Below are 22,179 nucleotides of genomic sequence, written 5' to 3' on the forward strand. Positions count from 1 at the left end.
CCTTAAAGCTGCTTAAGATAATGTGCTTTACTACAGAAATAGGGAAATATTCCTTGGCATCCATGGTGCAGCATAGCTTGTACGTTTTCCCTGTTGGAGGAGTGAATTGGTAGTGTCTGAACCCACGCACAGTCTGAACTGAACAGAGGCAGCCTCTTATGCAAGATCTTTTCTGCACTTGTTTAACAGTATGTGTGAACACTATTGCTTTCTGAGAACAGAAATTCTGTCCTTACTGCTGTGTGCCTGTGCTATGTGGCTCAGGAGGGAGAAACTGGGACTTCTGCTTATCTGCAGAGTGGCTGTGGGCAGTTTAGCAGAGTTCTGGGAGCAGGATTTACGAGCCTTGGCTAGAATGGAGGTAGTGGAGGGGAATTAATTGCAGTCCTCATGAGACTGAGGAGACTTAAACTTGAGTCTGCCTCACTTCTTCATAATATTAAATCCTGGTAGTGGGTTTTTTGGGGTGGTCAATAGGAAAATTGTAGCAGTAGTATAGTGATAGGTATTTATCCTAATAGCCCTGTTAAAAGGAAATAATTTTCCTTACAGGGAAGGATATTGTAGGCAGCCCAGAAAGATTAACTACTGCCCAACTAAGTTGGTACTTCAACTTGAGGAGTGCAGCTCCACAACAAAGCTGTCAGAAAAGCTTGCTTGCTGAGCAAGAATTAACCAACTGATTCAAAGGAAACCTCAGGGATACAGATTTAAATGTCAGAATAAAAGCTGAAGATGAGGCCTACCACGAGATTTTGAAGTTACTGTTAGAGTATACTTCCTTGGACTTAAAGTGAAAACTCAGCTGCTCTTTACTTTCTGTAACTGTCTTCCTCTGACTTCCAAAATGTCTCACATTTTCCTTTTGTGCATGACTGGCTCTGATTTTTTTGGGGGGGGTTTTGCTCCTGCTATTATTTTCTTTTTCTTGCTTCTGTTGTTATCTTGGGATGCAAAATGCATCTTTCAACTTTCACTTTCCCTGTTGCCCCAGACTTTCTGGCTTCTTCAGCAGGAGCTCCCAGGGTGGGTGACCAGTGAAAAATGGGACTTAAACACTTGAAGACTCAGGCAAAATAAACATTCCTCCCACCCTTGTGTTTCTGAACAGTTACACTGAGTTTTTGCAGGTGAGAGTTATGGAATTTCAATGGGATAGAGTAGGGTTTGGTTTTAAAACAAAGAAATCTTAATCCATAAAGCCAAACTGCACTCACAAGGCTAATTATAACTTTCACCATTTTCTTAGAGATCTGAAGTCTTTTTCCTCTAGTGAAACTCAAAGCAGAATGTCCTGTTATCTTTATGGCCATCAGATGATATTCGTGGTTTGAATTAGACAAATTTGAAATCTTATGCTGGAAGTGACTCTGTGCTTAAAGTTATCCAGAAAAATATGAAATTAGAAAACCAAAACTTTCTGATGCAATGCGGTCTTTCCTTCTGTGTTTCTTCAAAGTTAAATGCAAACTCTGAGAGGGATTTCAGATTGGTACTCTGGGGATTATGTGAATGAATCATACCATTATTAATTGGGCCTGTCAGTGCTCTTTCTTACCGTGAGAGCTTTTTCTCCAAATATACAAGGAAATACAAGGAAATATGAAGAAACTGAGAAGTGATCTGCAAAAAAAAAAAAAAAAAAAAAGCTCGAAATGGCCTTTTGTGAAATATGGTTCAGCTTTGGTAACTCATTAAACAAAGGCTCTTGCTATAATGTTTGTAATCTCATATTCTTACTGACAGTCTTAACTCCTCTATGATTGCTACAAAGGCCAGATTGTTTTTTTTTTTTCTGTGAAGAGGTTTATTAAATTTGTGATATTATAATGCTTTCATGGATCAGATACAGCAAATGTGTATTGGGCATTGGTAACCAGAAAGATTTTAGTTATCAGTGAGATCAGACATTTATTTATCTTGTGTGAGTGATGAAAACAGTCTAATAAGCCTTCTTGTAGATTTTTGTCTCTGAGAACCAGGTGAAGAGCTTGCTTTCCTGCTTTGCTGTATAATCCCACATACTATCCTGTGCTTCTCTAATTCTTTTTTTTTTTTGTCACATCCCAACCCTGGTTGGGGGTTGGACTTGATGATCTGTAGAGGTCCCTCCCAACCCCAACAATTCTGTTATCCTGGCTGTGAAAGGAGTAATGCTGCCAAAAATGATGGCTATTTCAGTGTGTTTGGATTAATGAATCTTATTAATGTTTTCTTTTATGAGGACTTGTAGTAGCTAGGAATCCTAAAAATTGGCAACAGATGAAAAGTAACTGAGGAACCTAATTCTCAACTGTTTGCCCCTTGTGTGTGGAGTACAGAGCTTTGCCATGAAGCACAAAGACTGTGTAGAGACCTTAACTACTTCAGCCAGGCAATCATCCCGATTTGGTATTGTTCTTGGATTCAGCTGATTAGATTTGTATCTTTTCCTACAGTGCAGGAGTTCTCCTTGGGACAACTTGGGCAGCACCCGTTGCATGGAGGCAATGGGCAGAGCAGAGGCTGGAGGCCAATCTGAGTTTATTTTCTCAGTTCCATTTTAGTATGAAATATCCTTGGAGGAGGGACCTGAACCCCATCCTCCCTGAGAGAAGTCTTACAGGATTGTCTGTTTCTTTTGGTTTTGTTTTTGTTTTTTACCTCATACTGTTCATCAGGTAGAATTTATGTTCATTCTGTGCTCTAAGGCAAAGTTATAATGCTTCCTACAGTCCAAATAAAATACAAATTGGACAGAACAGTACTAACTTTGACCCAAATCTTATCAATGAAACTTTAAATTCTACAAGCTCCTATGTGTTTTTAATAAAATAAATAGGAGAATATGGTAGTGAGTTTTTATTCCCCTGTACAAGAAAGACTTAACTGGAGAGAGTCCAGCAAAGGGCTAGTAAGATCATCAAGGGACTGGAAACTTTTGTGTGAGGAGAGGCTGAGTGAGGTGGTATTTTTCAGCATAGAAAAGAGAATGCAGGATATTGTTGTAAGACTTTATTATGGGTGTGCCAACTCCTCAAAAGTTGCAAGATTTTATTTATCTTTACGTGGAAAAAAACCAACAAAACTACAGTGAGCTTGTCTTATGCTGTTATAAGATAGGAATCTGGAATTGCCACAGAATCACAAAACATCTGAGGTTGGAAACAACCTCTAGAAATCATGTAGTCTAACCTTCACATTTATCTTGTCTGTATTTCATTGGTTTGTTTGTGAACAAACTAGCTTGTGAACTAACAGAAACTTTGACTAGTAGTTTCTGAAGAGAAAGTGTGAACTTTGTATGGTGCAACGGTGAAGAGTCTGGAAGAGGCAATTTCTATTTCTAGAAAATAGATTCTTTTTGTCAGCACTCAGGTACTGCAGGTGTGTTCAAGACTGTGCTTACATATTCTAGACTCATCTTTTATGAGTATTACAGATATTCCTTGTGGCATTTGATATGTAGGGAATACAAGGATCCTGTAGTAAAAATAATTCTGGAGTTCTATTAAATGACAGCTGATCTATATTTGGCACTTGCACAACCATTAATATATTGCTTAAGAGTTTATTTTGCAGTGATGTTGATTTCCCACACACAATCATAAAACCTTTGAAGCTGCATCTTACTCCATTGCTTCAAATGTGTGCCATGTCACTTTTTTTTTCCCCTTCCCTATAATCAGCTCATGGGAAGAAAACAGTCTGCATCTGGCAATAGGTTCTCTTCCTGTGAGAATGGAGCTAGAGTGTTAAAGTTTAAAGCATTCAATAGCAGCTATTTAAAGAGATTTTAAGGCTTCCTTCTTTCCTTCTTTGGCCTTCCTTTATTTAATGCAGCAACTCGTGTGATCTAGACGGGTGTCGATTGAAGGACATTAATTAGTAGGAAATGAGTAACCTTTTCTAGGGTTAACAGTCTGCTTAATGCTCCTGAACTAGCCACCACAGAAACAGACCAGTGGCAGTAAATGCACACTGGGGACAGGAAAGTGGAGGAACTGATAAATCCATTATATATGCAGCTGTATTCTGTCATCCCATTGATACTAACTGGTGGAGATTGTTTTATGGTAGCTCGGACTCCTAGGACTTAGGTAAAATTTCTTGTGTGGTGTTGTAGTATTATTTGGGAAATTAGGTTCAGTTCCGTTTACTGGACTTGAGTTGGCTGATAATAGCTCCTGGCACTTGTACAAAGGGAGCATTTGTTTAACATGGTCTTACTTTAAACACCAGCTGCTAATCTGTTGTGGAGTTGAAACTGCCTGTTGCTTCTGTGACTGCTATGATACTTTTTTTTTTTTCTGCTGTGAAGTACAAAACTGTGTGCTTCATACTGCTTAATAGTATTGGCCTTGCAGAGAGAAAAAAGACTATTATGACACTTTTCTACATAAGGTTTTTCTGTTTTGGTTTATTTTTGGCAAGAAAGTTTGGAGCTGTTTGCAGTGTACTGAGGAAACTGTCTCATTACTGATAAATCATGGTTAAGTAAGTGTTGATTCCTGTCCTTCGTACCTCTTAATTTCAAGAATCTCTTTTCCAAGTATTTCTGCTCTAAACCATTAACTTAAGAAAAGTTATGTAAGGTTTTCATCTTTTGAGTCATAATTAGAAAGAATGCAAGCCTGTGTACTATTTTCATCTTACTGACTTCAGAGGTTGCATTTCTACCAAGAGCCAGATAATAAATCCTGGAACAGAACTGCCACAGAACTAAACATCCATTTCTTCTTGAGCTACGAAGGTTAAGTAGTGATCAAAATTAATATGGACAGCATTATACCCTTTACTCAGTTCTGTAAGATTGTTTTAAAGCTATTAGATAAGAAAATGCTTTAACAATGAGTCTGGTGTACAGAAAACTGTGCTACTGGGGATGAAGACAGAACATAGTTTTAAGCCCACTCATTTTAGCTTTTTTACATACATTAAGAGATTCTTACCTGCATATTAACAAATTAACACTGAGGATGTGGTGTGTTGTGCTGAGCTCTTGACTGTCATGAAATCCATCTGTTTCCATGAAACAGCTTGCCAGGCTGTAACTTGTTCTGTTTTGTGCAGAAATAATCAAACATCTGAAGGCAAATCCCATATCGTATAGTCTCTCAAGTGGCGAAAGGCCTAGGCTTAGCTGTTGTGTACCTGACAGGATCTGCTGTTGTACCTTTCCAAGCTGAAGAATTTTCTGAGACAGTAGGGAAAAAATGGAGGTGAAGAAAGGATTTCTAGCTGTGGTAAAGAACACACTGATGCGTTAGGGTATCTTGCTATGAATTTTAGTGTTCCTTGTGCAGGAAGTAAAAGATCTTACTCCTTTCACTCATGGTCAGAGCAAATTTAAGCTGGAGAACTGTGTTAGGGGCTTTGTTCTTTTCTAGTCAGAAAAATAGCTGGGCAATCTACAGATAAACTGTATGCTGTCTTGACTTGCATCCAGTGTAAATTTAACACAAGAAACTGCAGTTAAAATATTGCTTAAAAACTTAAAAACACAAACTCAGAAATCAGCACAGAGATTTCAGCATGGAAGTGCATAGCCAAGTAATAAATAGAACTGAAAATCCCTACCCAAGTAAATTCAGAGGAGGGAACTACTTTAAAGAACTTAATGTTTTTCTCCTTTTATATAAGAAACTTCAGAAAAATTACTCAGTAAGCTACATAATAGCTCATAATATATGTTTAAAGAAAAATGCAAACTATGAGAAGGCCACTGAAGTTTGATACCCATCAATCTTTATTCATACTGGCCCGGTTACTTTTTAAAACACCATTAAGTAGACAAATACTGCCATCTAGTGAGCATCTCTAACAACTGCATTTTGATTTTTGAGGAGAGAAAAATGTGTTGCTTGCAGCAAGTAACTTAAAACAGTACAAAACATAGATGTAAAAATGCTGCACTGAATGCTTTGTCAATTGTATGTTATATAACAGAGATACACAGAGCAAAGCTAAAGTATTTTATTAATAATTTATTGTCAGTAAGAAAGACTGGCTAATGGTAATCTTCAGTAAAAACCTTTACAAGACCATTGGATCACAAATATACAGACACTATAAAAACCGTGTCGTGGTGGTTTTGGTTTTAAACTGGTATGTAGAGGGTCTTCAACACACTTTCCAAGAAGGGAAAAATGTTTACAGTTCTAAAATACAGCAACCCATTTAAGACATTTCCATTTAGCTGACCCAGAAAAATATCAGACCTAACCTATGTACAATTGGAATTGTGTGAATATGTTGAAATTCTCATAATGAAATGTCAAACCTTGGTTGTGGGAGGAATACATACAGTGATTCCCTGATTATAATAACTCAGGGTGCTAGTTTTAATGGCACACAAACACCACTATTTTCAGTGGAAAACAAATTCACAAAATATCTACAAAATCTAGTTAAAACTATTAAAATCAAAACTGTACATAAAATTTACAAAAAGTAGGAGGAAATTAATTTTCATTAGAACTATATAAATATATGCATCATGCTAATATGGAGAAGTGGTATGTGATTTCTTTTAACATAGACAATGCAAGTACAAAAAACACGTTCAAAAATGGCACAGTCAGTGGAATTCTTGGAACTGTCCAATTATAGTAGGTCAGGAAATGGAAATAAGCTGGTTTAGTGAAATGAACTGCATGATCCAATGCCACCATGCCAGTTTAGCTCACTGAAACAGAAGCATTCACTGAGGCTGGGGGAAGAGAGAGAGAGGGGAAAGAAAAAGAAAAAGCTTTTGAAAATTTTTCTAGAATTAAGTCTGTTAAAGAGTCCAGGCACTTTGTTGAGTGTGAGTGTCAGACTTCTGTATGTTGCTGGGAATCGAGTGGAGGAATTTTCACATTTTCAAAATGACTGTCATCTCCACTCTCATAGTCACTCATCATGACTTCAGACTCCATTTCACAGCATGCTGACACATCAGAGCACGAAGCAGTGGAAGCATACACAGACATGGACATGTTGTCTACAGTGGGAGCTTCAAAGTCTCTATTGTACCCTAATGTGTAAGGAGCATAAGGTTCTCTGTAATTGCCATTGGCACCACTGGTTGTGGTCTGAGGTTCGGACATGTCTGCAGGATAGTGATGGGGAAGATACTGATTAAGGTTAAACCTCTGCCTGCTTCTTGTAGAAGAACCCAAGCTACCTACGGCTGGCATGTCTCTGGGAGGCTGTATTGACTCAAACTGGTCGCTGTATTCTGGTGGTAATGGTGGAAGCTCATCAGGTGCAGGGAAGTCATCAGGTGGAGGTGGAAAATCACTTTCTATGTCATAACCGCCAGGGTAATAGTCTGTGTCGATGGCATTTGGATCTGTATAGAGGGGAGCTGACTCCTCAACCACTTCATAATTTGGATATTCCTGGATACCTGGCAGTTGAACACTTGGCATCCAGTCTGATGTATCCCAGTGATAACCTGAAAAGTGAAAATTAAAAAAAAAAAGTGTTAGACTGACTTGAAGATGAGATACTGAACTGAGAATTCAAGGCATGTATTAAGATAATGCAGTCACTGTGATTAGGATGTTACTTGTTAATTGGAGAACAGTGTGCCTGGCTCCACAGAAGACATTCAGCATAACTTTACATTACGCCATGCATTAGATATTGCATCATTCACATTTAAACTTTTAAATTTTCTCAGACATCTCACCTAGAATGAGAAGAGCTGTACATCACCTATGGAATGTGCTGTTACAATACATAATGGTATAGAATTGTTCACTGGCCAGCAAATAACCAATGGTTTCCCTGGTGCAGTTGAATTCTTAATCAGTTGTTGTTTGAGTAATTAGAATCGGCTTGCTAACTGATGCCCAGTTTTCCTATGAATATACTTAGCATAAATAAACCTTGCTTTTCCTATGTGAAAGAAGTAATTTCTAACTGGTAAAGTATCCAGACCATTTAAAGTGACTTTACCACTTGGCTGAATTTTAGTGTTAGCTTTACAGTAACTCAAAAAATGGCACCTCTCCATGCTTCCACATCTCTGATAAAATTCCTTCTTCTTTGACTACATATAAAGATGTTCCAGACTTGAATAGAAGAACAAAACAGCAAAATCAGGCTTAATCATGCATGGCAACCTTCTCTTGAATAAGGCTTTATTTCTCAGCTGAAAACCAGGTGTAAGCCTAACATAATTAAAAAAATATGCATACGGGTGTGTATATTTTTAACCTGAATACCAAAAAGGAAAATTAATACAGAACTGGAATAAGGTGCAAATCTAGTAAAGAGTAATCACTGCAGACAAATGCACAGCAAGCAATTGATAGTAAGTCTGTGTTAAAGCCAGGTATTAACAAAAATATTTTGGTGCATATCAATGAACTGCATGCAGAAGTCACCTCTTGAATTGCTGAGGTCAGGAACAGCAAAAGATTCTTTAGTTGGCAGAATGAGAAGAAAAAGGAGAAAATATCTGTTGTTAGGAATCAAATACTAGCACCAATATGAAGACAAACATAATGACTGTCGCTAAGATGCTACCTTTATCTGTTTTTAGTGTACTCTAGGTAAATATGCCTATCTATTGAGTAGTACTAAAGTTGGCTTCTTTCCCTCATATCCTTCTTTATTAGACTTGAGCTGTAGAATTGCTGCTGAGTCAATGTAAAGCCCACCTGGGACACCGTCTTGTTATGGCATAATCTGGAGTCTACAGTCTGTTGAAATTCTCATTTCATCATATTTAGAACTTAAGAGGTAACAAGACTTGGTCTGACTCTTTTCTTGCACCACACCCCTCTGGCTTTTGATACAGGGATACATGTATCAGGACTTGTGCTTCCTAGTGTCTCACATGAGGATGGAACTTTCACTTTAGTATCTAGCTTCCATAGGCTGTGCACAGGGGGATCTACCTGTTGCTGTACAGCAATCCCAACAACTCCTGCTTAGCACAGAACTGTTCTGTGCTGTCTGGCAAACTTTAAGCCTTTCTTTCTCAGGAAATCCTTATACAGGTCTGAAAGGAGGGATGCCTGTCTATTCTGATCCCAGAATCATCTCCTAAGAATTGGTATTTGTATCTCTTCTCAGAAAGGTCTTCAAATATCTCTGGTCTCCTGACCAGGAGAATGTTCTGACCACTAGACTACTTAAAAGACAGCTTTCTTTGGTTTTGTAGGGAAGCTGGGTGCAAAACCTAACTCAATAGGTAGGTGACTGTACAAAAGATGACTTAACATAAGTTCTAGTTTGCTGCTGTACTTTGATGTCACCTATGAAGATAGGTATACTTTGCTACACTGGAGCTCTATTTCCTCTTGCACTCAACACTGTTGTTTGCACAGAGCTACAGCCTTCTCTGAGGAGCAGTGCAGGGAATACAGGCCCACAACTGTCCTAGGAGGAGATTGTGCAGTTGATGCTTCCAGGATACTTTTTGAGACTTGAGGAAAAGACCCTCTGTCCCAGAACCTGACCTTTGCTGAAGGCTAGAGCAAGGATCTCTGCTGCTCAAACTGGCATGATTCTGAGGTGCTCCAAAGCAGAACTCTTTACCCACTATGCTTTCAAAGAATGAATGCTTATATAGGCTAGAAACTTCCAAGTATTAAGAAGCAGGTGAGCAGGACATCTTTAATCTCTGTCCTTTCTGGATGGTTTGCAATGCATAAAATAACTGCATTTTTCTTACAGTGATACTAAAACAATGAATGATATTTCCAACTGTCTTGAGAACTAAATCCATCAATTTCAATTTTTATCTATTAAGATCTCAGAAAATCTGAGTTATTACATATTTCTGACAGGCTTTGCTTTTGCTGCCTCTAGTCTTGGAATCTTAGTCTTAGTCTTCCTAGGTTAGCCTCTTAGTTTTTCCTAAGTTACTGTGCATTACAATTATTTTTAGCACTGGGGACTATGATCTATTTGTAAACATTAATGATATATTCTTCTGTGATTAGAAGTCTTTGCATTTGCCTACTTTTTCGTGTCTCTGCATACACTAGAGAACTTGTACTTCAAATAACAAGCCAAACAGAATCTTTAGGTACTGTAAATATTTTTATGATCTTAAAATGGCCTTGTTTTCAGCAGGACTTCTAAGGTTTCCTTGTTTATTTTGTTTTTATTAAGAAATAAGAAACACATGCTGTGGGTATTGCTTCAGAAGTAGCCTCTGTAGACTTGCAGTGGAGATCTATTGAAAATTCCAGTGCTATTCAAGTCTATTGAGAGGTTAGCGTTTGTATAGGCTCAGTGGTACTTCTATTACTACTACTATTTTGTATAGTGTTTCTTAAATGTTAGGAAGAAAATAAATAGCTATTTTGCCGCCTTCTAAGATACAAATGGATATGTGCAAATAAGTGTGTGTACATATATATATACATATATATATATATATGTACACACACACAAACATGCCTTTTAGATACTCAGTAAGAACAGGAGGTAACCAACTACTTAAGCTGCTAGGGATATGCATGCCTGTACACCCCAATTGCACACTACGATCAGCATTTTCATTACACAAACTCATCTAAAAAGACCAGGGAGGAGTGTATCAGGCTAATCCTGTTCTGCTCTGCCAAAGCCAACAAGGTAGATGGGGGAAGAAATGGAACTATAGGCTGCTGATTTTTCATCTATTTTGGTGTACATAATTGTCTCTGATGCTGTCTCAACCTGCCAGAAGCTTTACTGTGAATGTTGTGAGACAACAGTAAGTACCAATATCTTTTTATGCCAGTCCTTTTTTCCCCAAGAAACCACACTGAAACATGCCTGCAGGGTAGACACAGCATATACACATGAAAATATGAATACACATACTATATAAATATACTTTTTACTCATGTTTATGAGAAAGTGTAAGTACATAGTAGTTTATAACTCTCATCTGCTACATTACTAGAAGAAAAACGTGCATTATTCTGCCAAAGCAGTAAATAAATATGAAAACATGTATATACCTTCTTTTTCCACCGAGTCAACAACAGCATTGACAAGGTGTATTACAGTCACTACGGAAGCTTGTAAAAGGTATAAAAGGAGCAAATTAAAACAAACCTATAGTTAGTATCATTTTAAACAGCACACAGGTAAACAAAAATACTGTAAAATTGTAGTCCATTACTATTTTAAAAATGAAGATTATTGATATATATATATATAATATATACTCTATCTAGAAAGCAATTGCATGTAACACACAAAATACATCTCTGAACCTGACTTTTGTTCTTTATGAATGTAACAAGGTACTTGTTATAACTATTCTTAAAATTCTGCACAAGCACAAAATTATTTTAATTTTTTTATTGTTTTAACATTTACTCAGTATAGTGCTTGTACCACACTTCATCTAGATTGCAATAAACCCAGGCACCCCATAAATGCTGATGTGGGGTGAATTAAGGAGTCGTTAAGGAGTAGGCTTCCTACTGCTGTTTTCTTCCCCCTCAACAGAGGGGTAGAATCTTTCACTGCAATGAAAGGATAGTAGGAATGACAAAATCAGGTTGATGTTGTTGATGTGGTTTTTAAATAACAATCACAAGTGATGAATTAATCTGTTATAGCTTCCTCTCCCCAGCATACTTTTGGAAGGGAGAAAGACTTATAGGGTAGGATGAGGTAAGCACATACAGTTTGTTTGCAAGGCTCAGGGATAAAATTTCAAACTGATAAATTCAAAATCTACCAAAAAAGGAGGAAGGAACAATCTTTATGATGCTACAGTTATTTCTCTTAGAATGATATATTACTGAGTAATCAATACATGACAAGAAATACCTGTAGGCATGTATGAAATATATGGGATGAAGGGGAGGGGAGAACATGTACTGCACAACACTTAATACCACAGAAAAAAGTTGAAAGTTGATATTAAGTCTACTGATAAATGATGAGTACTATAAGCATACCATTTTACTTTCACCAATCATTAACAGATTTCTATTACAGAACAAACCACTCTAACTTGTTAAGAAGTGGAATGTTCTTTACTCCTAAGCTAAAAAAATTTTAAATTCTTGTTATCATACAGAGACAAAAGCAGGAATTGGAATAGAGTCAAAACACCTGAACTTAGCAAATTAAATTATGAGACAACCATGTCTTTGTCGAATCAGTCTGAAATATTTTTGAATAGACAGATGCATTCAGATCAAACAATAAAAGCATCTGTTGTAACAGAAAAATAAGACTTCCAATCAATAATGGTAATAAAATGCTCAAATAAGTACACTGATCATATTTTGAAGGACTAGAATTGTGATTAAAAGATTTATATATTTTTTTCATATTGGCTTTTTTCAGTGTATGAATTTTTTTAATTAATTCATTTTAATCATGGTGAAAGCCAAGTATACTGCTCTACTGTAATAAAATTCCTTTTTTGTAGCTTCCTTCATTACTAAAGTAGTCAAACTTACAAGCAATGCCTTAAACTCTGCTCTCACTCAGAACTGATCTGATCCATATGGGAGCTGAGGTCGCAGCAAGAAAAAGAGAAGGAAACACATGAAACTGTAACACCGGAAAGCTTTACTAAAAGCTGAATGTCAAAACTGAAGTTATAGTTGCACAGGCAAAGGTGTTTTTTAAATCCACTGTATTCTTATATAAGATGATAACTAATTATTAAATTTGAATGTGTTTTTAACATAGTGTTAAATACCTTGAGCTGCATTTACACATTAATATTCTAATACTAGAATGAATATATAGGTAATTTTAAGGTAGGTAATTAACATGAAGTGTAAGGCAAAAAACACTAACAGCTTTGAGTATTAAATACTAATATATATTAAATTGTGTACTTAATATATATTAGATGTATGTAATGCCTATTGATACTAAGACAGATTTAGATGCAGAGATGTTACAAATGAACAGCAGTACAGAATGATTAGAGTTTACATACCATTGTCATCACATGATTCAGACTGGAAGGAGCTAAGAGACTGGACTTCAGACATGCTTTCTCTAGCACTATAAGGATGGGAGCTCTTTTCATCCAGAGGCTTTTTTGAAAGGCAGGGGTCAAGATCTACTACTTTAGCTGGAAGAAAAAGTTTCAAGTGAGGCGATTAACAGACTTAATTAGAACAGTCAGTAGAAATTAAATTTTTTAAGATCTACACTTCTAATAAAACTTAGCAGTGTATGAAGCCAGATCAGACTTAAGCACTAGTAAAATCTTACTGCTTTTTCTACCACAGCAGGTACAGATGGACTTTGAGCTCACAGTAAAACTGTACCACAAACACATACCTTTAACTAAAAGATAACAAAACTAAGAATGTTTCTTACTGTCATAGTCAAAATCCCAGCTGGGCTTCTGTATCGAATCGCTGTCTGAAGGAGAGTTGGAGGGAGGTGGAGGTGGCAGGTTTGGTGCTACACTGCAAACAGCTACAGCTTTCCGGTGGCCATGCACAGAATCTGGGTTAAAAGTACTAAATTCTGGGTGCTCAGGGATCGCGGACCCCTCAAAAGAATTCCTGTCAAGATTGTTCCTGGAGTCGCTTGGAATGCTTGGAGTGTATGAAATGGGACGAACAGGAACCTGGGGAGGGACGTCAGAATAGATGTTCTTATTCAATTTTGCATCAAAATAAGGTCGTTGCAAGAAAGCTGTTGTAGCTCCCAGCTGCTTGTCTTCAGGTTCTGGTTGGTGTTTCTTCTTTCTATTCATCACTTTGCGGCAAACAACAAAAATCCCAACTAACAAGAATATTCCAGCGATGAAAACAATAATTCCAATTACTTCAGCTAAACTAATGTTCCAAGATGTTGAAACGTATTTGTTAAGAACAATGTCTGTGCAGTGCTTTCCTCCAAATCCATGGCTGCAATTGCAGTGATATGAACCGTAAGTATTTTCACAAAGGGCACCATTAAGACAGGGGTTTTCTGTGCATTCATCGATATCAGTCAGACACCTACCAAAATAAGAGAAGAGAAACAATGGTTAGTTTACATCAGTAATCACTGCTTTAGTCTCCTTGTTCAACAATTCTAACTACGTTTACTATGTAATAATGTACACTACCAGGTAACTTGCTATTCTATCACCATTCCAGATTTCTATCAACTTGAACTGTTAAATATTGATTAAATTTCCATTTCTGTGGAATGCTGTACTCACCTTTCTCCCCGAAAGCCTGCTTCACACTCACAAACAGGCCCATCCAAACTGTCGATGCACTTGCCACTGTTTTTACAAGGATTGTCTTTGCAATATGGACCCAGCTGGCACCTTCAAAAGAGGAAAAAGATCAATAACAACAAAAAGAGCAACTGTCTCACTGTAAGTTGTGTAAATAGTATTAGATATAGTGGGATTCAAGGCTGCTATATAGGGGCTGACAATAACCAACTCCAGTGGATTTCAAAGTGTGAACTTTAAGTAGAAAAGAGATTAAAAAAAAAAAAACAACAGAGAAGGTGCTATATTTATATTCTGTGCTGTAAGGGGTTCATTTGCACAAAAAAAACCATACAAACATACCTTTGGCCTGCGTACTGTCCTCGGCATTGACAGATGAAATCATCACTGACTGGGATGCAAGTACCTCCATAAAGGCAGGGATTGGAAGCACACGGGTTGACACTTACATCACAGTGAGTTCCCATGAATAATGGAGCACACTTGCAGTAGTAACCTGAAATCAAATACATTCTTTTTGAAAGGTGCACATGACTTTATTGGATTCAAGAAAAAATCTGCCCTGCCCACCTGCCTGTTCAGAGAGAGGACAGAAATAGAAATATTCTATTGAAAAATGAAGAAAAGTCTAATGAAAATGTTTTCTGGCATGTGACTGAAGATTAACTGTCACTTATCTCTCAGAAATCATGTTTGACATAATGTTTTCAGAAATTTTAAAGCTCTAAAAGTAGGCATTCAGAGAACGGACCTCAGTGTTGATTGACACTGAAGATTAATTCCTTTCACTGTTTGATGGGTTTTGCCTACTTCTTACTCCAAGGAAATGAGTGTCTAGAACACAGGCAGACACCGCCTTCCTCCTTGGTTAACAATCAGCCTTCTACAACTCTCTGGAAAAGCAAAAAGTATTTACAAAATTGTTTGGGCCTTCCAAGGCAGGTAAGTGGAAAAGCAGTTTTAAAAACTAGCAGAACAGCTTACCTCCATTTGACAGGGCGTTGCAGATGCCTCCATTCTGACATGGGTTGCTTGAACAACCTTCTGTGGTAGTAAGTATGCATCCAGGAGTCACATCGACAGATTCTTCCATGTGTGCATAATTTCGTGGCTTGCTGTTTAAGGGGAGCTCTTGTCCATTAAGTACAATAGAATCCATGCAGCCTCTGAAACCATTGCTAACCTGAGGACTCCTCCCATGTCTTGTACCTTGTTGCCGAATATGACCACCAAAAAACACATGATTATCTAGGTTCAGTGTCCTAAGCGTACCAGGAGCAGTACCAGATGCTGTATGCACCCTGTCCAGAACAAGTCGTGCATAATTTCCATCTACTTCAAGAGATACTGAATGCCACTGGCCATCATTAATTTGAATGCTCTGAACGGAGACAATGCCAGGTCCGCTGCCACAATCAAATTTATATTGCAGCCTTCCATGATGAATCTATAGAAGACAGACACATCATCAGCAAATAGAGCAAAAAGTGAAAGTTGAAAATATTGGTACCCCTTAAAAGTTTGTTTGTTACAGAGACAAGATGATGGTGGTGCCCATAAAGGGCAGTTTACTAGCAATGTATTTTAAACATTCACAGTGATTGTGATTCACTTCATATGATCCTTTTAATTAAAATGCATATAGTACTTTTTTTTCCCTACAGTAAAGAACTCACAGATTGTCATCAAAAGATTGCAGTATCTTATGTTTTAAGTGACTAATGTCTCATGTTTTAAAAACTTTTTCTGTATGGATTTACAGAGTATTACAAGAAAATAAATTTAAAACTAATATTTCAAGTAGAACCTTTTTTTCTCATTTTTTTAAACATTGAAGAAAATAGATTATTTTTACATACTAAAAGATTCTATAAAGGTTGGCCACAAGATGTATTAGAAGAACAATCTTGAATGCAACTCTGTTATGACAACTCTGCAGAAATGTTGGTATGAGTAAAGAGGAGATATGTACCTCTAAGATACTGTAGTCTGTCCCTCGAGCGTACATAACAACTGCATGAGCAGAGTAAGTTCTAAGTCTCATTGTCAACTTCATTTCTTCTTTGTTCTCATTTTCCATGAGACGATATTTCACATAACTGTTCCCACTGAATGTCACAGCAGAGCCCACCGATGCTGAGGGATACAGAAAAACATGACGTTAACACAGGACTGGAAAATAACATGGTTTTATGCAGAAATTTTTTAAAGCAAATTTCTTACCAGGACACTGTCCGGTTTTGCTGTCATGGCAAACACAGGTATATTTTCCCTCCTTTGGATCTCCTATACATTCAGTACCTTCAGGGCATGGGTTTCCTTCACATGCACTATTCACCACAGGGCATCTCCCTTCTGTAAAATGAAATATATTATTTCTCTTCTGTTGGCAGTAATAGTATTTTGTGAAAAAGGACACTTATGAACAGAAGCTGATAGCAACCCAAATGATACTCCTCAATATCAGAAAACAAGGAAGTGAATAACAGTTATGAGACATGATAGGCAAATAGTGTGTACAATGGCTGATGCTCATAGTTATCTCAATTCAACTGATAAAATTTGGAAAATCATGCTGTGGTTTAAGGTTTACTCCTACTGTCACACATCATAAAAAAACCCCACAAGTACATAGATAAAAAACATGAGAGGAGAAGAGTGTGTATTTGAGACAGAAAAGGAATGGGCTTAAAGTATTTATTTCAGATGTAAGTTCAGCCTGCAGTGCTAATTAATGATTTTAAAAAGCCATCTCATTTTCCTAAGAGCGAAAGACAAATTCATCATTTGTTATAAATCTTTATGCTTTTATCTATTTTAATGCGTATTAATTTCTTGGTTCAAGCTGTCATTCACAGCTAAGTTTTGAAGCTGTATGAGATCTTTCTCTTAGCAGAAACCCAGACATATTCAAGTACTTAGCAGTAACCTATTTCTGTGCATACAAGACTGAATAGCTATTATTCACACAATGTAAAAGAAGCAACAAAGAAAAGAAATTCCTTTATAAAATGGATAATGAAGATATAAGTAGAAAAAAAATGCCCTCCCATAAGCTTATAAAGTCTCATCATCTCATTTTAAGAGAAGAATTACTCCTTATTTTAAATAAAATCTGGTGCATTTTGCAGTGCAGGTTACAGGACAGTTTTCCTTTCTGCTTTCCTTACCTTTACAAAGACAAACTGCTGCTCTGTGATGACGGGGAGTGACAAAACTCAGCCTGGCCGTGCTGTGAGTTGACATGATATTCTCATCCAGTGTTACTTTTTCTTCACAAAATTTCAAAGGGCAGTCTAGGCCTGCACAAAGCTTATGGAAAACATCAATTATGCGGACACCTAGAATCTCCTCTAGGTCAGGCACGGAAGAGTTTATCTTGTGGAGCAAAATTCTCATTGGATGCTGAGAGCTGCCAGATTTTTCAATATTCAAGAGGACATCGAGGTTTGAAGGACGATCAGAAGGCTGCAAACTAACAATCTGGATGTCGTTTCTCCTAACACCTAAGATGTTTCTTAAAGCTCTCTGGAAATTGCGCCAGTAATCGCCAATGAATTCTTCAGGAGCAAGGTTTGCAAAGCGTATTGTAATGCTGTGATTTAGTAAATCTTGTGTGATTTGTTTGATGTGCACAGTAATATCAGCTGCAGTTGTAAATTTTCCATCCGTAACAGTGACATTCAGGAGGTATTGTCCCACGTCTAACCTTTTATGTGCTATTAGTTTGCCTCCAGTACTGGAAACAGAGAACATGGATTCCATTTTGGGGTCCAGACTATAAGTCAAAGTATCATAAACATCTTGGTCAGTTGCATGAATTTTTCCAATGACACCACCTGAATATTCTTCGCCAAAGGCTGTAATGAAGATTTCTAGGGGCAGAATTGCTGGAGGATAAATGCTTTCCTCAATAACTCTAATATCAACATATGTCAGAGATGACAACGGTGGCTTTCCATTATCTGTGACCTAGTAGAAGACAAAGGTATAATTAGATTTTTTTGCTTTATCTCATCAAATTCTGTTGTAGGTAGGTGTATATTATGCAGTAGCGCTGTATTTTTCTACAAACACACACAAAAACATACAAAAGTTCTTATGGGTCAATGCTTTAAAAAACTGCAAATTCAGGTTTATGAGAATTTAATTCTGAAAATTTAGAAAACTTATTTTAAAGCACGCACACACAGACATGTTTTCACTTCTTCCAAGATTAAAAGGATACGGTGTTCTTAATACCTCCACATGCAAGAAAGCCTACTAGCACTTATAGCAAATGCAGAGGAAATGCACAGTAGCTGATTTCAGACAGCAGATGGTGCTTGAAGCTTTTTTACTGCAAGCATGGAAACAAATTACAAACTCAAAATGACTCATGGACTCTAAGTTTCTAACAAGTTTCACCACTTATTAGGAGATGGGCCTTGAAGGCAATCTAAATACAGTATGCCAAACAGTACTGCAAAAGAAAAACAATGCATGTAGAAAGTTACAGTTAATTATGCTGTCTTTCATGATTGGTAATCATGGCGAGAAAAAAAAACAACCTGTGATGATATCTGCTTCAGAAAATTATAGTTATTAACAGAATCAGCCTAGCTCAATTTTAAACCATGTCTCCTATCTTCCATCCTTTTTTGACAACAGCACACACGGGCATTGGATAATGAGAGAACAGAAAAAAATGATTATAAGAATAATAAACCCAAAGGAATACTCTTTACTTCCTTCTCTTTACATTCCTCAGTTCTTGTTTCCCTTCTAGCTTTTTCCCAGTGCTCTTTCCCAGTTACTGAAAGTGAGACTAAAGAAAAAGGCAAAGACAACAAAGATATGATGTGAGAGGATATGCAGGGCTCAGAGAATATAAGATATCCTCCACTGTTTAAAAGATGTTACAATAATTTTACCATGACTACAGGTTGGTGGGACACTCTGCAGATCTATGCAGAGGAATTGCTTTTGATATTTCAGTCAAATTTAAGCAAAAGAAAATAACTCCAGAACACAAGATTGTCTGAATATGTGTACAAAATTGTAGCATTTTTAAAAGGCTAGGTATGTCTCATAGAACTACATACTTCTATCATTAATTCCAAAAGGCATGGTTAGAAGCTTGACCTCTAGTTACCCAAGCACAAATAAGGAGAGAGACAGAGAGACGGAGCAAGCTTATGTTGGCAAAGTTTTGTTTTGCCTAGATTTCTGCCTGGAAACGAGACAAGGCAGGCAGTTTATCTACAACACGAAAGCCCAAGAGAAAACACGAAAATACTTAAAACAAACAAGTGAGAAAAATTATAACAAATGGACAACAAGTAGGAAAGAAGACCCCCAGGAGAAACTATCTTTCAATAGTGCAGATACTTAAAAATCTGCTGTAGTCTTAAACTAAAGACTTCAGGAGTGCAATACAAAAGGCCGTATGACTCATAGCTGAAAATTTCACACACTAATGCTATGAGACATTTGTTAATGGGTAGTCTATTTCCTTTGGAAAAAAGGAAAGCAAATCTGAGTGGCATGTATGTGTTGAGAAAAAAAAAGGCTCGTGAAAGTTTATTAGTAATGGTGGTTTCTTTCTGTGTGTGTATGGCAGAGGGAGGGTTTCCTGAGTTCAACTAAACCCGTAACATAAGAAGAGCTCTGCCTCAGCAATCCATTCAGAAAGAAATAAAAGCTGTGATTACAGAAAAGCCAGGGCCAGTGAAGATCAGTTAAAAAACGAAACTAAGCAACAATGGATCATGCACAGCTATTAACATAGGAACTGCAAGAAGAAAGTACAGAAATTAGAGACTTGAGAAGATTTTTTTTTTTTTTTACATCTTTCAAGAGAAAAGGGAAAGAATATTTTCCCAGAAAGTCATGTATCTATTTTTATCTGTGTTACTGAAACTGAAGGCTTGTGATATGGAAATGGTAGTTCTAGTCTTAGATGCCTTCATGCTTGACTCACTAAAGAAAAGATAATTGCAAATTATAGCACTATGTCAATTTTAAAAAAAAGATCAAAATAAGTGAAGATAAATGGCAACTGAAAGACAGTGATGTATTTCCAGCATCCATGCAAAGAACTTCTGAATCAAAGTATGAGACAGATACAAAATACTGAGATTGGGCAATACAGAAAACAACAACAACAAAAAGCTTGACAACAGTGTAGGCTAACACTGATGTACAAACTCTGAAAAGTGTTTGTTCTAGATGAGTGTCTTGCTTTAAGATGCTTGTTTAGCTATTGAGTGTGATTAAAATTCTCCCTTTATTCATTCCCCAGAAGAAATGACACTGATTAAGTGCTGTGCTAAAGATAAGAAAGCTGAAGTACTGACAGGCTGCTTACAGGCATTCTACCATCTAGGTGGCTTGGAAATGAAAAGAATTGCATGAATCCATCAACAGAAAGGTGTTAGATTGATCTCTTGTATTTAACAATAGGCAAACACATTAGGAAGGGCCAAATGTGCAGCTAAAATCATGAAGTGGGATTAAGACAGTCTAACAATCCACACAGCAGTCAAAATTGCAGCCATGTGCATTAACAGGAATATGCTTTAGAAGCAAATTACATATAAATCATAGAATCATCAAAGTTGGAAATGACTTCCAAGACTTCCAGTCCAATTGGCCACCTGTTGCCAATATTTCTCACTAAACCATGTCCCTCAGTACAACATCTAAATGTTTCTTGAACACCTCCAGGGGCAGTGACTCCACCACCTCCCTGGGCAGCCCGTTCCAGCATCTGACCACTCTCTCTTTTGGAGAAGCTTTTCTTCATGTCCTAAATCAGTTACCATTTAGAGAAAAATACAAAATACAACATACAAATCTTGTATTGTACTAATAGCACACACAGGAAAAATACTGCTTGACATTCTCTTCCCTAAACAAAAACATGACTTCAGGAAAACAGTACAGAATTTGAAAAGCACATTATGTAAGTGTGACAAAGCCCACCTCTACTGCTGTTTTGGACCCATGCAACCCAGGAAGGCCAATAGACCCTTCACTTGAAGGCTAAACTGTCTCACCAGATCATTAGCAGATCATTACTGAGAAGCAAATAACTGACAGTAGGATGATTTATGTCCCTGACCCCTTTTTAATCTATATTCTTAAATCCTAAACTAAACTTCAATGGAGCCTTTACCTATGCTGCTTCTTATATTCATGTCTCCTGATACCATGTTTCAGTGACTCAAGAAACAAATCACAGTACCTGTGGGAATTTTTTTTTCCTTCCTCTAAGAGAAGAGGTCAACTTTGTATAAATACACTACAGTTACTACCCCACTGCGGACAAAATTTACTACACTCTTGAGCAAACAGTACTGCTGTAATTCTACACATTTACTCAGAAATTATGTGCAATATTACATGATTTAAAGGGTGTATAAACTCATGTTAAAATAAAGGTGAGAACTTTTCTTAACACGTACCTCTGGAAACGAGGTTTACAAATTAAGGCCAACTATTTTAGCCTATCAATTTTAAGTCCCCTGGTTACAGTTTCTTAATTTATTACTGAACAAAAAAGGACTGCATAAGATTTAAAAAAAATGGTTTGATTTTTTTTTTTCAAATGTTAAGGTGCAAAAAGTATTTTAGAGAACTTATCTATACGCTCCTTTAATGTAATTCTGATTTTTGGACATAGCCTCATCCTTCTGCACAACTGTTGCAAGTGTACGCAGACATCCTACATCCTAGCCTTCCAGGGTCAATTTTGAATTCTTTGCCACAGCAAAATTCTGAGACCTGCAAGTACTGCTTATGGGAATCAGACAGTGAGGTTGAATGCTATGTGAAAGGTCAACTGACCTGGTTTTCCAAACTTAAAAAAAAAAAAAATTACATGTTTTCAATTGCCCTCGAAAAAAGAATGTAGTACTATAGAAAGATGTCAGTACTGCCACAACATGAAAATTTTAAAATCCCTGTTGCCATTGTATCAATGTATTCCAGCTCACAACTTCAGGCATCAAAGTGGTCAGAAGTTTGCAGTGAGCAGGAGGTGGTTCCAGAGACCTCTC

At 37.1% G+C, this 22,179-nt stretch overlaps 1 protein-coding gene across 4 annotated transcripts in view; it reads right to left on the bottom strand.

Annotated features, from left to right (window-relative positions):
• Positions 1-5,941: 5,941 nt before the first annotated feature.
• The window catches only part of FAT1 (FAT atypical cadherin 1), a 100,630-nt gene continuing 84,392 nt past the window's right edge, over positions 5,942-22,179 (bottom strand). For all 4 annotated transcript variants that reach the window (XM_015285559.4, XM_040699960.2, XM_015285560.4 and 1 more), the window contains exons 20-30: positions 17,308-18,109; positions 16,361-16,492; positions 16,110-16,273; positions 15,122-15,584; positions 14,480-14,633; positions 14,117-14,227; positions 13,279-13,910; positions 12,890-13,027; positions 10,935-10,994; positions 8,358-8,393; positions 5,942-7,420 (exon numbers count right to left, since the gene is read on the bottom strand). In XM_015285559.4, coding sequence (XP_015141045.2) covers positions 6,795-7,420; positions 8,358-8,393; positions 10,935-10,994; positions 12,890-13,027; positions 13,279-13,910; positions 14,117-14,227; positions 14,480-14,633; positions 15,122-15,584; positions 16,110-16,273; positions 16,361-16,492; positions 17,308-18,109 — 3,318 coding nt within the window. In that variant the 3' untranslated portion in view covers positions 5,942-6,794. The remainder of the gene's footprint in view (positions 7,421-8,357; positions 8,394-10,934; positions 10,995-12,889; positions 13,028-13,278; positions 13,911-14,116; positions 14,228-14,479; positions 14,634-15,121; positions 15,585-16,109; positions 16,274-16,360; positions 16,493-17,307; positions 18,110-22,179) is intronic.

This window comes from Gallus gallus, chromosome 4 (assembly GCF_016699485.2).
Source record: "Gallus gallus isolate bGalGal1 chromosome 4, bGalGal1.mat.broiler.GRCg7b, whole genome shotgun sequence".
NCBI classification, from domain to species: domain Eukaryota; kingdom Metazoa; phylum Chordata; class Aves; order Galliformes; family Phasianidae; genus Gallus; species Gallus gallus.